This window comes from Enhydra lutris, unplaced genomic scaffold, assembly GCF_002288905.1.
Source record: "Enhydra lutris kenyoni isolate GAN:26980312 unplaced genomic scaffold, ASM228890v2 scaffoldscaffold26, whole genome shotgun sequence".
Classification (NCBI taxonomy): domain Eukaryota; kingdom Metazoa; phylum Chordata; class Mammalia; order Carnivora; family Mustelidae; genus Enhydra; species Enhydra lutris.
The window spans coordinates 25,005,290-25,021,390 of record NW_019154110.1 but is presented as its reverse complement, the minus strand read 5'-3'; the positions used below and the strand labels follow the sequence as shown (position 1 = coordinate 25,021,390).

The 16,101-nt window shown below is 42.2% G+C and overlaps 1 protein-coding gene across 4 annotated transcripts in view; it reads left to right on the top strand.

The window, feature by feature from the left end:
- LOC111151473 (IKAROS family zinc finger 3) overlaps positions 1–16,101 on the top strand; it is a 92,939-nt gene extending 76,838 nt beyond the window's left edge. Inside the window, exons 5-7 of one of the 4 annotated variants that reach the window (XM_022509483.1) lie at positions 1,554–1,577; positions 1,708–1,820; positions 13,721–16,101. In XM_022509483.1, coding sequence (XP_022365191.1) covers positions 1,554–1,577; positions 1,708–1,820; positions 13,721–14,424 — 841 coding nt within the window. In that variant the 3' untranslated portion in view covers positions 14,425–16,101. Of the gene's footprint in view, positions 1–1,529; positions 1,588–1,703; positions 1,821–13,720 lie in introns of those variants that run through there. The other 3 variants (XM_022509482.1, XM_022509485.1, XM_022509484.1) reach the window with 3 other exon arrangements.

Sequence of the window (16,101 nt, the reverse complement as noted above, 5' to 3'; positions counted from 1 at the left end):
TGTTTTTTTTTCTCTCTGGACATGTCAGTTTGTGGTACTGAATGTCTGAGAGGACCATAGAATTTGTGACATTATTTCTGTATATTAGAATCTCTTCGCACAGCAAACTCTTCAACTACAGAATGATCACTGACCATTCCTAAATCTGTGTATATGTTTGGGGGAAAAAATCTGTTCTGCAACCATCACTTCTTTTTATTCTAGTCTCTTAAGCTAATTTCAATTTCTTCCTCCTTAGAGATGTTAGAAATGTATGGATTTGATACATCATTTTAGTTTGGTTCTGCTGAAATGTTTATGTTAAAACAGAAAGAAATGTTTGTAGTAACACAATATGAATGTGTAGGACAGGAGTGAGCAAACTGTGACCCTTGGGCCAAATGTAGCCAGCAGACAGTGTACAGAGGTTTTTACATTTTTAAAGGGTAGTGGGTTGGGGGGAAAACCAAAGAATATGGAACAGAGACTATAGGTGTCCCACAAAATTTAAAGTATTTACTATCTGGCCCTTTACAGAAAAGTTTGCAGATCTGCAGCTTGGGCTGGCATCATGTGTTCAGGTTTAAAGCCTTAACATTTAGAGCAGCTGGTATCTCTTTGAACTTTAGGCTTGGACTCTTCTGGACTACTGCCTGCTGTACCAGGGTAAATTATACTCTATTTATTCTAGTGTACTATTTAGTTGACTAGATGTTAGTACTATTTATATAATCTAGTGGTTTCCAATTCTGGCTGCATTTTAAAATCATCTGGAGAGCTTTAAAAATACTGTTGCCTAGGCGCCTACCCCAGAGATCCTGATTTCAGGATCTGAAGGAGAACCTGGGCATAGGTGTTTTCCTACATTATTTTCAGAAAGATTGATTCTAATGTTCAAGCAGGTCTGAGAACCACAGGCCTAAACCACTTAATGGTCTATTCATGGATTAACAACTAGACCATATTCTTAGGCAGTTTTTATTCACATTGTTCATTAGAAATATAATAAAGATGAATTATACAAATTGCCCTTTAATTTCAAAACAGAAGTGTTGCTCAGGGAAATTTTAGCTGAGACAACTTTGAAATGTGAGGAGCATATGAAACAGATAATGCAGAGCCCAGAGAAATAGAATTTAAAAGATAGGAACTGAAAGGAACATGCCGGGAAAAAAAAGAAAAGAAAACCACTCAGAATCTCAATACACAAATCACTGAGTAGATTTCTTGCTGTCTGGGTAAGTGTATCTATTTTCAAAAGTGCTATTAACATAAACAGAGCAGTAAATCTGGGGCACCATACTTTTTTTTTTTTTTTAAGTTGTTAAGAAGAATTATATCAGTCTGCAGGTGTCACACGCGGTTACTCAGAATCAGAAAGAAGGCTGATCGGGGGCTAGGAGATCTCCATCTATCTATCTTTTTGCAACCAACCACGTCCAGGCTGTTTATTTAATACTTCCTCTTGCTAATGAAGATACTATACTCGTTGGGGATGGGTCGGGCTTTCCCATCTCAGCATAAGACTGCAAGATTTGAACGTGCCCTGGTGCTGGCTTCACTGACCACAGCAGGTACCCCAGGCAAGAATCTGAGCAGTAATAACAGGTAACAACAGAGTGTGCATCAGATCTCTGACACTTTTCCTTCCAGTTTATTTCCTTTTTCTCCCTCATTTACCACCGTGTTCTTTTCCCTCTTCTTTTTACATTTTTCCAAACCAGCAAGTGCGGAGGCAAGACACATCAAAGCAGAGATGGGAAGTGAAAGAGCTCTCGTTCTGGACAGATTAGCAAGCAATGTGGCAAAACGAAAAAGCTCAATGCCTCAGAAATTCATTGGTAAGAATACGACCCTTTTTCCTGTTGTTGTTAGTAGATAGTTTAAATGAGATAACGTAGGATGCTTATATACTACACAGGCCCTTAATCTCTGTTAAAATAAGATCATTGGTTTTCCATTGTACACGTTTATTCTTCGTGCTTCATTTTGATAACTAGGGCAAATAGAACAAAATATTTTAACTGAATAGTCTTAACTCCTGATGGTGGGAGTATTTGACATCCAATTTCCTAAATGGAGTTGGTGTTAAAAATGCTGTTCCTTCCTCTTTATTCTGAATGACATATGTTGCATGAAAGAGTTTAGGCAATTGACACCAGTAAGATGTTTGAGATAGCATTTTTGTAATCTTTTGTAATTATATTTTACAAGTGGGTTCTGTAACCATGCCCCAACTTTTTTCATGTTCTAAAACTAATTGCCATACTTTCCCTTTTTCTTTTTCATACTTTCTTGAATTTAATTGAGGATTGGCTTTAAGAGAAAGTTGGGAAAACATAGATTTAAATAACAAGTCTGGATTCAATCATTTGTCTCACTGGAGTTAATTTTTTTGCCACCGGTTTTCACATTGTCAAACAATACAGCAGAATGAAATGGCAAAGAAAGAATTATATTCTTTAAAGTGTTCAGGCTGCTGAACGGCAGAAATGTTTTGCCCAGCTCTCCCAGATGTTTACATAAATGTGACCATGGTATTTAAAATAGATTTGTATTTGTGAAGGGGGCAGCTGAATTGAATGTATCAGTTTTGCTATAAACTGAAATTTGGTGATATCGAACAAAAATAGTTATCACACAAAAATAGATCTCCCTCAAAACCAGTAGAATTTTAGAAACCTGTCAATCTCTTTTTCCAAAGCTATTTGGTGCTGCTGATGTCTTACTACAGTCCTTTTGTGCTTAATTCTTTTCAGTAGCTTTTATAGATACTAAGTACCTGCCTAGTTTTTAAATCTGGTTAAATTTTATTCTGGTCTAGATCTTTTTTTACAAGCAAATATTTTATATGCGTTATAGAGACATATTGAAAGAACTAATATATTTTTAAATTACCTAGGTAAATATTTATGCTTGTTTAAGTGCTTATGTCTTATTTATTTTATTGTGATTAGCTGGGGAGTTTTGTATCCTTTTAATCCCTTAAAGAATTGTGTCAGACTAAATAAAGTTGGTGCATTTCAGTTTAGAGAGACACACCCCTCCACCCCCCACCCCTGTTACCATCTTCCCCCTCCTTTGTGAGAAATGTCAGGGGGCATGTAGTGATCTTCATTTGGGGTTTAGGAGCAGTGGATCAAGTGGGCCAATTGTGATTCCAAGACATGTTCTTAAGACATTGCTCATACATCTTTTGATTTCCACTTCTGTGAAGAAGTTCTGACTAGAGTCAGAACAAAGGAAAGTAGAGGTTTTTATTCTATGAGTGTAATTTACTTTGTAATTTGATTTGGGGAAAGTTTTGACTCTAGAAATGGCTGTGCTTGATGTGGAGAGGGACATGGGGAGAAATGGGCAAGGAGAAAAAATGTGAAGTGACTCAATTTCAATGGAATTATGGTCAAGGCTCTTTGGTCTAAGAGAGCTAACATATGAAAGAAGATGCTTGGTTCCTGTAACTGTCCTACACCTATAGTTCCTTTGTTGTTGTTTTGTTTAGTTTTTTAAAGATTTTATTTATTTGACAGAGACGCAGCGAGAGAGGGAACACAAGCAGGGGAAGTGGGAGAGGGAGAAGCAGACTTCCAGCTGAGCAGGGAGCCCAGTGTGGGGCTCCATCCCAGGACCCCGGGATCATGACCTGAGCTGAAGACAGACACTTAATGACTAAGCCACCCAGGCACCCCTGTTTTGTTTTAAGATTTATCCACTTATTTGATAGAGAGCACAAGCAGGGGGAGCAACAGGCAGAGGGAGAGGGAGAAGCAGGGAGGCCTGATGCAGGGATCCATCCCAGGACCCTGGGATCATGACCTGAGCCAAAGGCAGACATTTAACCAACTGAGCCACCCAGACGCCCCTGTCCTAACCTATAGTTGAGCTGAAACCCTACTTAATATAATAAAATTTGCTGTGGTATTTTCATGGGTTTAAGAAAACACATTTCCTATGTCCAAGTCCATGCCATTCTGCTTGTTGCTTCAGGGATCTGTTCCATTTGTTACCCTTGTAAGCAGAGGATTTTTACGCCTTCATTTCCAGACTCAGGAGAGATGCTTACAGGTGCTGATGTCTCTCATCTTCGGAACCATTATGTTCTCTCTATGCTGGAATCAGGAAACCCAGTAAGAGTTAGCTCTTGATTTAAGCTGAGGTAGCAACTTCAGGGCTTCAGGGCCCTGAGTAACCAGGGGAAATTTTGTTTGGTAAATTGTGGTATTGCACAGTAGGAAGAACACTGGATTTGAAGCCAAATGACCCAGGTTCTGATTCTAGCTCAGTCATTTCTTAACTATGTGTGTTTAGACAAATCACATAACCTTTCTGGGCCTCTGTTTACTCATCTGTGAAATGAGGAGACTAAATAGGTGATGAGGTGATCGGGAAGGTCCCTTCCAGCTCTATCATTCTACAAGTCTGCAAGATGAATTAGCAAAGGCTGCAATTATGAATACCATTTTGTGTTTCTAAGCCCATATGTGTAGATTCAGGTAACTGTTTTCTCAAGGTTATACAGGCAAGATGTTTATGTTATGAACCATGTCATATACTTTAGGGTTTTTTTTGTTTTGTTTTGTTTTTTTTAGGAAGGTATGGTTAAATCTGGGAATCTGTAAAACAGCTGCATTAGCCCAACATTCATCTCTTTTACTGAGGGCATTACTGCTTGTTCATTTGCTCTCTCACCCATTCATTCCCTTCAGGAAGTGGCGACAGCGCTCCCACCATATCCACGATGTTCTTGTTCCTGAGCCCTGTTCTAATCTTTTGGAATTAGCTTATAATCTTTTGAACCTTCCTTTTAGAGATCGTTTTCAAATAAAGGAAACCCCTTGAGTCACTTAATAGAATCAACCTTTTTGATAGAAAACAGTAATACTGGGGAGAGAGAAGGAGTATTTTGACCCTGAATGGGATAAGAGCTGCAGAACATACAGGGCTACTGTTTTCCCTCCTCTTCTCTTCTGTCTCCTGTATCTCCTCTCCACGGCACCATCTTCTGAAAAGATTCAGCTGCCAGAGAAATGGCAAAAAGTAAAGTGTGAAGGAAGAATGAGTCACTCCCTTTAATCCTTGCTGACAGTTGCACACCATTCAGACCAACCTTGGCTTCCCTGACCTCTTGAACTATGAGGGTAAAGGTGAAATTATGCCTTCAGGGCAGCCTGCTACTTTTTCAGCAGGCTCAAGAGAATTACCAGTAGGTAGCATTTTTCACACATTAGAAGTGAACTGAGGAAGAGAGACAGATTGGGTTAAGTCTAAGTGCATTTAGAAACACAAAAACACTCCTCTATTGAAGAGTAAAAGTAAAATTAAATTGCCCATGTAGACGAAAAATAAAATCCTTTCTTTCCTAATTCTCCAAGAAATTTTGTTTCATCTCTGTGTTTAGGACATAAATTGACATACCTTCATTAGAAATCAGCATCTTTACATCATCAAAATAATTCTTCATTGCTCTTTTCGAAGGACACAATGGCTCACTTTTAGCACCTAACCCTTTTAAAAGTTGTCCTTTCTCTGCATCTTATTCTCCTATTATAAACTTGTTTGACTAGACTTCTAACTAGGCCATCTTCAAATACTTGGCTCAAAATAGAGGCCAGATTTCTCTCCTGGAGGGAGGAGGAAAATGACTACATTTCTGCATATTTCTTTTTCTGATTTTCATTCTTTCTCCAAAAACAGATGTGTTATTCCGACCAAAGTGGTTACCATAGCATCTCCTTATTATTTTTAATTTTATGTATTATTTTATTAAAGGAAGTTTTCATGTTGAAAAGAACATGAAAAAAGATCTCACTCACCCGCGGTAAACATGTTAGTGAGGTTTTGACACTTCAACAAACACCATCAATTCTCCCTGTGAAGTAACTAATGAGAAATTGTCTGCTTTGGTTAACAGAGCGACAGGAAACAGTTTGAATACCCATTTCTAACAGCAGAAAGTATCTTCTACTACCCTTTCCCGAAGGGCTGAAATTATAATCCTATAAGTACTACAGAATCATAACGTTTTAGAGCTTGAAGGGATAGCAGGAACACCCAGCAGAGGTCTTTTTCCAGGGAAGGAGGGAGGATTGGAGAGATGGAGAGATGCACCTAGTGGGTGACAGAGCAGGGTAAGGACCAAGGCCTAGGACAAGCTACAGTCCAAGGCCTTCCTTCCCTGGGAGGTCACCCTGAGCAGCATGTGTCATGTGTGCTACACCAAGGCTCTAGACAGAGAGGAATGTAGTCACTGAAAGCTGGTGGAAGAAAAAGCCCCTGAAGAAAGGCAGTCATTTCCCACCCAGAGGGTGTATTTTCCTGAGAAAAATAGTTTTCCCCTGGTGACTCCGTCGGAACCTGTGACATCCAAATAGCTCGTCTTGTAGATGACAAGGCTTCTGCCGCAATAGAACATGGTCTTCACCTCAGTTTTCCTCACCTCCCCACCCCACGGCTCTCTCTGTGTTTGCTCTCCTTCCTGCCTATTCTGTGGCTCCCTTCTACTTTCCTCCTCCTGGAAGAAATGTTGGTCACATTACTCTCATTTAGCTTGAGAGCAGAGCCATCACCTCACAGATATTCCATTTACCTTCCTGCCTGGCCCCCAACTCTTTTGGGGCATGAGCTTATAGTAAGATTAAGCGATAGTGCACATAGGATATGGTAGGAAGGTACAGTTCAGGGACACCTGGGTGGCTCAGTGGGTTAAGCCGCTGCCTTCGGCTCGGGTCATGATCTCAGGGTCCTGGGATCGAGTCCCGCATCGGGCTCTCTGCTCAGCGGGAAGCCTGCTTCTCTCTCTCTCTCTCTCTCTCTCTCTCTCTCTCTCTCTCTGCCTGCCTCTCTACTTTTGATCTCTCTCTGTCAAATAAATAAAAAAATTTTTAAAAAAAAAAAAAAAAGTACACGTGGTTGGAGTTCCTATTAGGCATCCAGCTCTTGGTTTCGGCTTAGGTGGTGATTTTGGGTCCTGGGATCGAGCCCTCCTTGAGGCTCCACGCTTGGTGACAAGTCTGCCTAGGACTCTCTCTCCTTCTCCCTCTGCCCCTCCCCCCTGCTCTTTTTCTCTCTCTCTAAAACAAATAAATCTTTATTTGTTTTCTTTTTTAAAAGATTTTATTTATTTTGAGAGAGAGACCAGAGGGAGGGGCAGAGGCAGAGACAGAGGCAGAGGCAGACTCCCCACTGATCAGGGATCTCGACATGGGGCTCGATCCCAGGGCCCTGAGATCATGACCTGAACTGAAAGCAGACCTTTAACTGACTAAGCCACCCAGGAGCCCCAATAAATAAATCTTTTTTTAAAGATTTTATTTATTTATTTGTGAGAGAGAGAGAGCACAAGCAGGGAGAGTGGCAGGCATAGGCAGAGAGAGAAGCAGGCTCCCTGCTGAGCAAGGAGCCCCATGGAGGACTGAAGCCACGGGCAGTGGCTTAACCCACTGAGCCAACCAGGCATCCCAAACCTCTTAAAAAAAAAAAAAAAAAGGACACCTGGATGGCTCAGTTGGTTAAGTGGCTGGCTGCCTTTGGCTCAGGTCATGATCCCAGCGTCTTGGGATTGAGTCCCACATCAGGCTCCTTGCTCAGCAGGGAGTCTGCTTCTCCCTCTGCCTCTGCCTCCCACTCTGTCTGCCTGTGCTCACTCTCTCTGACAAATAAATAAATAAAATCTTTAAAAAAAAAAAAAAGTACACGTGGTCTACATTCCCATAGTCTCCTGAGTTCTCTTTCTGCTCTGTTCTCCCACTGTACTCAGGATGAGTTTAACAGTTTGTTGTGATGTACAGAACTGTCTCCACCACCACCAATGCCACCTCCTCAGATTACAAGGAGCCTTTTAAAAATAGGCGTAATATTTGTCCCACATTACTTGGCATATTTGAGAAGCTGTATTTTTCTCTCTTCACTTTGTTGACTACTCTATACTTTGTTCCACCACATAGTTTTAAGGGTACCAATTTGTAATGAAATTGTGTAAATGCTGCATCTCCTGTTGGACTGCAATTCTGTCTGTACTCCTCAAAGCACCTAACATGGTGTGAGGCTAATAATAACAATAGTAATAATAAAAGATCTAGCACTTACTGAGTGCTTACATATGCCAAGCACTCTGTTAAGCACTTACAAACACCACAGCAACTCTGTGCGTCATAGATATTTCTTGAATGCACGGTGCTGGTCCACATGGAACAAAGCACAGTTGCTTGTCCTCTGCTTATGGGACGATCCCAGCAGAGAATCTGAAGCCACTCCCAGTGGTGAGATTGTGCAGCCATGGTAGCAGCCAGGAAACACACTTAAAGCTCAAACACAGGGGCGCCCAGGTGGCTCAGTCAGTTAAGCATCTGACTCTTGATTTCAGCTCAGGTCATGATCTCAAGAGATGTGAGATCGAGCCCCACGTCGGGCTCCACACTGGGTGTGGAACCTGCTTAAGATCCTCTCTCTCCCTCTCCCTGTGCTCCTCTCCCTTCCCCCTCCAAAAAAAATAAAATAAATAAAATAAAATCTTAATAAAAGTGGTCAGACACAGACAGATTATATATATTGGCCCTTAGGCTGCATCCTAATTCTCCATTTACTGACTAAGTGACCTTGGCAAGTTAACCTATTTGTAGGTTAGGCTCTTCATCTGACTAAGAGATGCTAATTCATCTTAGGCAAATGAGAGAATATGCAAAAAGTACCTAGGACAATACTGGATATATAGTAAATGCTCAATAAATCATAGCTATTCTTGGTAGTAGTATATATAAGGCAGAATGCTAGATAGTGTGAAGTATAAAAACCAGAGGTAAACAGATTAGGGTGGTGGATTTTGTCACTAGGCCCCAAAGGCAGAGGTCTGAATTCACGTGCTCAGTTAAGGTCCCTTTTAGCTCTAGGTGGTGATTCTGTACTTTCAAGTTGGCACTTGGAAGCCAACAACCGTACACCCTCTCCCCACTGCAGCTCTTCAGGTCAGCCAGTTACTTGGTTTTAAGTTACCAAAGCCTTGGGGCACCTGGGTGGCTCAGTGGGTTAAAGCCTCTGCCTTCAGCTCAGGTCATGATCCCAGGGTCCTGGATTAGGCCCCATATTGGGCTCTCTGCTCAGCGGGGAGCCTGCTTCCTCCTCTCTCTTTGCCTGCCTCTCTGCCTACTTGTGATCTCTGTCTGTCAAATAAAAAAATAAAATCTTTAAAATCTTTACCAAAGCCTAGATGGTAGGGATGGACACCTTAAAAAAAAAAAAAAAAAAAAAAGTAGCACAGGTAAGGAATGGTCCTGGTTCTTAAAGTCAGGACTTGCTGTTGCCAGTTGTGCTTTGATCAGAAGGAAACCTCTAATTCAGCCTGAAGCTGTGATCATTAATCATTCAAAGGTGTGGTATGATTCTGACTACAAGCTGGACTAGAGGCTCCGTGCAGGTTTGGGAGAAGTTACACTCTTGTGGTTTGACTAACCTTTTTTATGAGTGTGTTACTAAAGAAACGTGAGCTGTTGGCTTTTCAATTACTGTAGCTTACCCCTTCTGGGTTTCATACACATTGAGTCATCGTGTCTACAGGTGACTGATAATCATCTGCACTACTCAAGTTACCGTAACTCGGAGATGAGGGGATCTGATGATTGCAGGTTGCATGCACGTGAAGATCTGAGGCTCTCCTGTCTTCACAATGAACAATGGTCTGCCTTAACCACAGAACTCAGTCACATATTTCCACTCATCCAGGGGTGTATTTTCCTCTTACTGTTTTGCCTCTTACAACTTGAGCACTCAGCTGTCTTCTGACATGTGCTGCAGGTGGGAGAGACTGTGAAACTGTAGGTCTAGTTCAGTAAAGCAAACTCTTGGGAGAAAGGATAAAAGCAGAGTTTGTGATGTGCCTGCCCCACCCCGGAAACTTTCTGGAACCTCTCCGTTAGACGAAAAGATAAAAAGATTCTCAGGGGACCCTGGTATTTGAGGAGCAGAGTAGAGCCAGCCACACTGGAAAATCATCAATGACCTCGAAAAGGCCAAGAAACCAAAGTTCATTATTTCTGTGTCACTTTCAGGGGAATGAATATTTGTGACCTTAGCTGGCTTTCATGTTCTCAGCCTCACTCTTTCAAACACCTTTGATCAAAGATATATCCAGTCTGGAAGTTGAAAATAGGAACCACTGATGACCTTGGAAAAGGTCTACTCTCCTGTTGTTTTTCATTGAGTTGCTAAGGCAGGCTGTTTTTCTTTGCAGATTTTTTCTCTCAGGTATTTCTCTAGAAACTGTCAGGTTGGCCTTAAGGTAGTGTGGACACAGGACAAATCCATCTTATTTGATTAGATCTTTTAGCTGGTCTTTCTGGCTCCAGTTCCTCATTGTTCTGGTCTTACACTTGGCTCTTCCAGTAATATTCTGAAAATAACATTTTGATGCAAGCCTACCTTGCTTAAGGGCATGAAGCGCTTTGCTCTTTGTTCAAATCTAAATCATATGGTTGGTCATTCAGAATGCCCATCTTTTGGTTCTACCACGTGTTAACTTTTTTCAGTATCTCCCTAAATCTGGGATGCAAAGTGCCAGGAAGCCCACAGGGCAAGAAAATTATTTTGTTTTTAAGTTCTCTCTCAATCTCCCTGATTATACCAAGGAAAAAGATTTAGACTTAATTTGATGTTAGTCTTCTTTCAAACTGATCTCACAATTGGTAATCTCTGTTTTTAAGAGAGGGGTTCTTTGTGTCCAGGTATTCACAATATATGATTAAAACTTAAATAAATCTCACTGTTTCCTTGTCTTTCCTTTTTCTTTTTTTTTTTTTTAAGATTTTATTTAGGGGCACCTGGGTGACTCAGTGGGTTAAAGCCTCTGCCTTCAGCTCAGGTCGTGGTCTCAGGGTCCTGGGATGGAGCCCCGCATCGGGCTCTCTGCTCAGTGGGGAGCCTGCTTCCCCTTCTCTCTCTACCTGCCTCTCTGCTTACTTGTGATCTCTGTCAAAATAAATAAATAAAATGTAAAAAAAAAAAAAAAAAAAGGATTTTATTTATTTGGGGGCGCCTGGGTGGCTCAGTTGGTTAAGCCTCTGCCTTCAGCTCAGGTCATGATCTGAGAGTCCAGAGATCAAGTCCTGCATCAGGGTCTCTGCTCAGCGGGAAGTCTGTTTCTCCCTCTGCCCTTCCCCCCTGCTTGTGAGCTCACACATGCTCCTTCTCAAAAATAAATTTTAGGGATGCCTGGGTGGCTCAGTTGGTTGGACGACTGCCTTCTGCCTTCGGCTCTGGTGGTGATCCTGGAGTCCCGGGATCGAGTCCCGCATCGGGCTCCCAGCCCCACGGGGAGTCTGCTTCTCTCTGACCTTCTCCTCGCTCATGCTCTCTCTCACTGTCTCTCTCTCAAATAAATAAAATCTTTTTGAAAATAAATAAATAAATAAATAAATTGTGCATTGAAGAACTTTTTAAATAAATAAATAAATAAATTTTAAAAATTTTTTTAAAAAAAAGTAAATTCATTTTAGCCAGAAAGGAAGGAAGGAAGGAAGGGAGAAAGGAAGAGAGAGAGGCAGAAAGAGAGGAAGAAAGGAAGGAAGGAAGAAGAAAAAAGAAAGAGAAAGAAGGAAAGAAAAAAAATGTGAGTTCACTGCAACAAAACAAAACACTGTCACGTTTACCAGGTGCTTTCTATGTATCAGGCATTGTTCCCCGCACTTCTCAGTGACCGTGGGAGGTAGATACAGTTATTATCCCATTACACATGAGGACACGGAGCCACAGACATGTCAAATAACTAGCCCAAGGTCATCCAACGAGTAACTGATGAGCCAGTGTCAGATCCAGTCCACGTGATCCAAGAACCCAGGCATTCAACCACCACATTACCCTGTGGTGTCAGTATTGCAGAATGTGAAGGAATAAGTGAAGTGTGAGAATTCTGTATTTCATACTTCCAGATACAGCTACAGCCAGACTCTTACTCTTCCCTGGTCATGCTCCTCCCTCAATTTGGATGTCTTGTCGACCTCTCTGAAAATCTAAGTTGTACTAGTACATAAAGACTCTTCTCAAAATCTGGGTTTTCTAAGAAATGCTTTCCCTGTCCCAGGTACTCCTGAATTTTTTGCACTTCCTTAACACTTAAATACGCAATTTACACCAACCTGCTGTAATCTTGCCTTATAATTCTTTTTACAGAAGACATGTTACTCCCCTGCTTAAGTGCCTCAAACATGGCATTTAGAATAAAATCAGGGGCTCCTGGGTGGCTCAGTTTGTTGAGGGTCCAGCTCTTGATTTCAGCTCAGGTCGTGATCTCAGGGTCATGAGAGTGAGCCCCTTGTCAGGCTCTGCCCTCAGTGTGGAGTCTGCTTGAGATTCTCTCTCTTCCTCTGCCCCTCTCCCCACTTGCACACACTAGTGCTCTCCTCCCCACCTCTCAAAATAAATAAATAAAGTCTTTTAAAAAATGAATAAAATCAAAGGCCCCCACAGAGCAGGACAGCTCTTTCACAACTTCTAACATTTATTTTTTTCCGATTCCATGGATACAGGTCTTGTTTCTCTCCCACTAAGTTGAAGATTCCTCAAGAACAGGAACTGGTTTTTCCAATTATTTTGTTTTCTTGTGTTCTTATTATTGGACCCTTTACTGTGTGGCAGTGACAGGTCTGGGAACCATAACATGCCTAGGGAGTGTTGCAGAAGAGAGGATATGGTTCAGCAAATCTCTCCAGAATCTAGTGTCTGCAGAATGGAAAAGCATCAGCGATACGGTAGCCTCACTTTCAGTACCTGACACATCCTCCCTGCTTTCTCTGCCTTCTACCAGCCACTCACCACCGAGCACATCTGCCATCACGGCATACCCTGCTCCTGCCTTCCCTGTGGCCAGAGAGCCTCTGTTTTCTAACACACAACACCCACACGCCCCAAAGGTGGCTAAACTCTGTTTTCAGAATTTCTCAGCAGTTTGACATGAACAGTAGGAGAGGGTGACCACAAATAAATTTTTCAGTTAAATGTGAGATGGGCCCTAATGATCACATGTGTATCAATGGTACTGTTTCTTCAAGCAAAAGAATAATATACTTTATGAAAGGGACAAAGACCATGATCTTCCAAGAAAACTTTTCTAAAACTTTCTACATTTGAAGTTCTTTTACTTAAATCTCAGTCTGGTGACAATGTGTTTGGGGAGTGATAAGTTGGAGGTTTGGGGGCTATTTTTTCTGCCTCTGTAGCTATTTAAAAAGCTGCAGAGGCCAGTTGCTGAGTGTCTCCACTTCTTGCAGCACTTCCGTCCCCCGAGCTCCCTTGTATTACAAGCAGAAAATAACAAGCACAATAATAGTTGGGAATTGACTGGGTGCTGAGAGGCCATGGACAGTCGGAGTGCACAGGTGGCCACGCTCCTGCACAGGGGCAGCTCCCTAGCTCCCTGGCACCTGCTCTGTTGTCCTCTTGTTTCTTTTTCTCTGCTTTTCTCCAGCACTCCCCTCTGATGTGAGCGGTAGAAACAGCTCACGTCGTAGCTTCAGCTTAACAACATCTCTGACTCCCCCTTTTGCCTACTGGCTTAGTTCATTTTGACTATCCAAATGTGTGCTGTCAGCCACTGTCCCTTGAGATTGTCCCCAGCTCCGAATGGAAGCATCCTGCCTGGGCTGGGTGTTCTTAAGCAAGCCGCAGGTCTTTCCTCCCTTTTCAAGGACTCTGGAAGATTATTTAACAAACTCTGCCTTTGTGTTCTTCCTCTTGTAATTCTTTCTTTCACTTCTAGGTGAGAAGCGCCACTGCTTTGACGTCAACTATAATCCTAGCTATATGTACGAGAAAGAGAGTGAGATAATCCAGACCCGGATGATGGACCAAGCCATCAATAATGCCATCAGCTACCTTGGTGCCGAAGCCCTGCGCCCCTTGGTCCAGACCCCACCTGCTCCCACCTCAGAGATGGTTCCAGTTATTAGCAGTATGTATCCCATAGCCCTCACCCGTGCCGAAATGCCAAATGGTTCCCCCCAAGACCTAGAAAAGAAGAATATCCACCTGCCAGAGAAGAGCTTGCCCTCTGAAAGAGGCCTCTCCCCCAACAATAGTGGCCATGACTCCACGGACACGGACAGCAACCACGAAGAACGCCAGAATCACATCTACCAGCAAAATCACATGGTTCCCCCTAGGGCCCGCAATGGGATACCACTTCTGAAGGAGGTCCCCCGCTCTTATGAACTCCTCAAGCCCCCACCCATCTGTCCGAGAGACTCCATCAAAGTGATCAGCAAAGAAGGGGAGGTGATGGATGTGTATCGGTGTGACCACTGTCGAGTCCTCTTCCTGGATTACGTGATGTTCACTATTCACATGGGTTGCCACGGCTTTCGTGACCCTTTTGAGTGTAACATGTGTGGATATCGAAGCCATGATCGGTATGAGTTCTCGTCTCACATAGCCAGAGGAGAGCACAGAGCTATGCTAAAGTGAACATCTGGTCCCAGAGATGATTTATGCCTGAGCATTCGACATCATTTGTAGAAACCGACACCCCACCTAACAAGTTATTCTCCAAACAAACTCAGTTCCAAACCCCTTTCCATACCACTTTTAGTGTCCAAAGGGTCAAGTTCACATGGACAACAGAGAAATGCTGTCTTCATTCAGAAATTGTTTGCAGATATATCATGTTATTCTTGTGAGACCTTTGTTTTCTCATCGGGGACTTGAGTTTTTATGACATTTAAAAGCCAATGAAGTATTTGGTCATTACCTTTTGCAGCAATAGAACAAGCAGTCCTTGGAGTTTGTTGCCAGTCAAAAGAGTCCCCCAGCTGTGCTGCATGAGACTTCCTTTCTGAGATACAATGTCATACGTGGAAAAGTCATTCACCCAGGTCCACAAGAAGAGCTCACCAGCTAACCTCGGTGGGAAGACATGCCCTTCTGCACTTAACAGAGGCTGAAAGTCTAGGATATAATCTCCTCGTCCCTAATTAGAGTCTAATAGTAAGGAAAAGAACAGTGATAAAATAAGTATCTGTTACCAGTTACTGAAGACCCCAGTTTCCAAGCAGCAGACCCATTTCTTATCACACAAGGAAAAAAAAATCAAGTTATTCGATGATACTTCTGCTTCTACCCTCCCATACCAATTAAAAAGCTGCTTTGGGTTAAACCAGTCCTGTATAAGAGAAATTCTATACCAGAAGAACTAATGGTTTTAAACATAGACTATCATTGAAACTTCACGAAGTTGTCTGTTAAGGCATCCATTTCCCGTGGTCGAGAATGGCAGAACTGGACTCTGAGGGGGAAATAGTTTAGCAGCACCCCAGGAGGAGGGGTGCAGCTATGCGAACGTTCTTGGTCTCCTTCATGGAGCATTAGTATACAGACCTAAGGCAAACTTGCCGATGATTTTTTTTTTTTTTTTACAGAAAACAGACAATCCAAAAAGCATGACTTAGTCTCCCCTTGCCCACAGGAGAGGAATCAGGGACAGATATCATGAGTGTTGTTTCGGTCAGTGTTAAGCTTCCTGAAGAAGTGAAGAGAGGCGTACCTCTGCTGACAGGTTCTCCTTCATCAAGGCGGATAGGGTTTTCTCCCTGTTTTAAGCTGCTGTATGCCAGGAAGATTCCTGAAAGTCTGCTCTTGGTTCTGCAGATCTATTGGCCAGCTTTGTCATTAATTATGAGATATATGCTATCAAGGAAAAAGTGCAGGGATAATTGTAAAATTAGTACTGCAGTAGAGGTCCCAAAATCTGTTTGCAAATTCCATAGTGGCTGCTAATTAGCTATATGACTTTGGGCAAATCACTAAACTCTTAAAACTAAGTTTCTTCAACAATAAAGAATTGGGCTTAGATGCTCTCTAAGGTCCCTTCCAGCTTTAACTTTATGTGATTATGCTGTAACCCCAGTTATCTTTTAAGCCTTTTCATGTATGGGTATTAAGCAGGAGAATATGTATATGAATACCTGTTTCACATTTCTTTGGTGTGAAAATGGTAGTGTTAAATTTTTCCTTTAACTACTGAGTTGTGAATGTGAAGAGGATGGTGGGGAGGAACAAAAAACAGGAAGGTATTTTGATCTTGCCCCAAAGTATACACACAAAGTGACACCTGCCACTGCTTTGCCAAAGCCTTTTTTTTTTTTT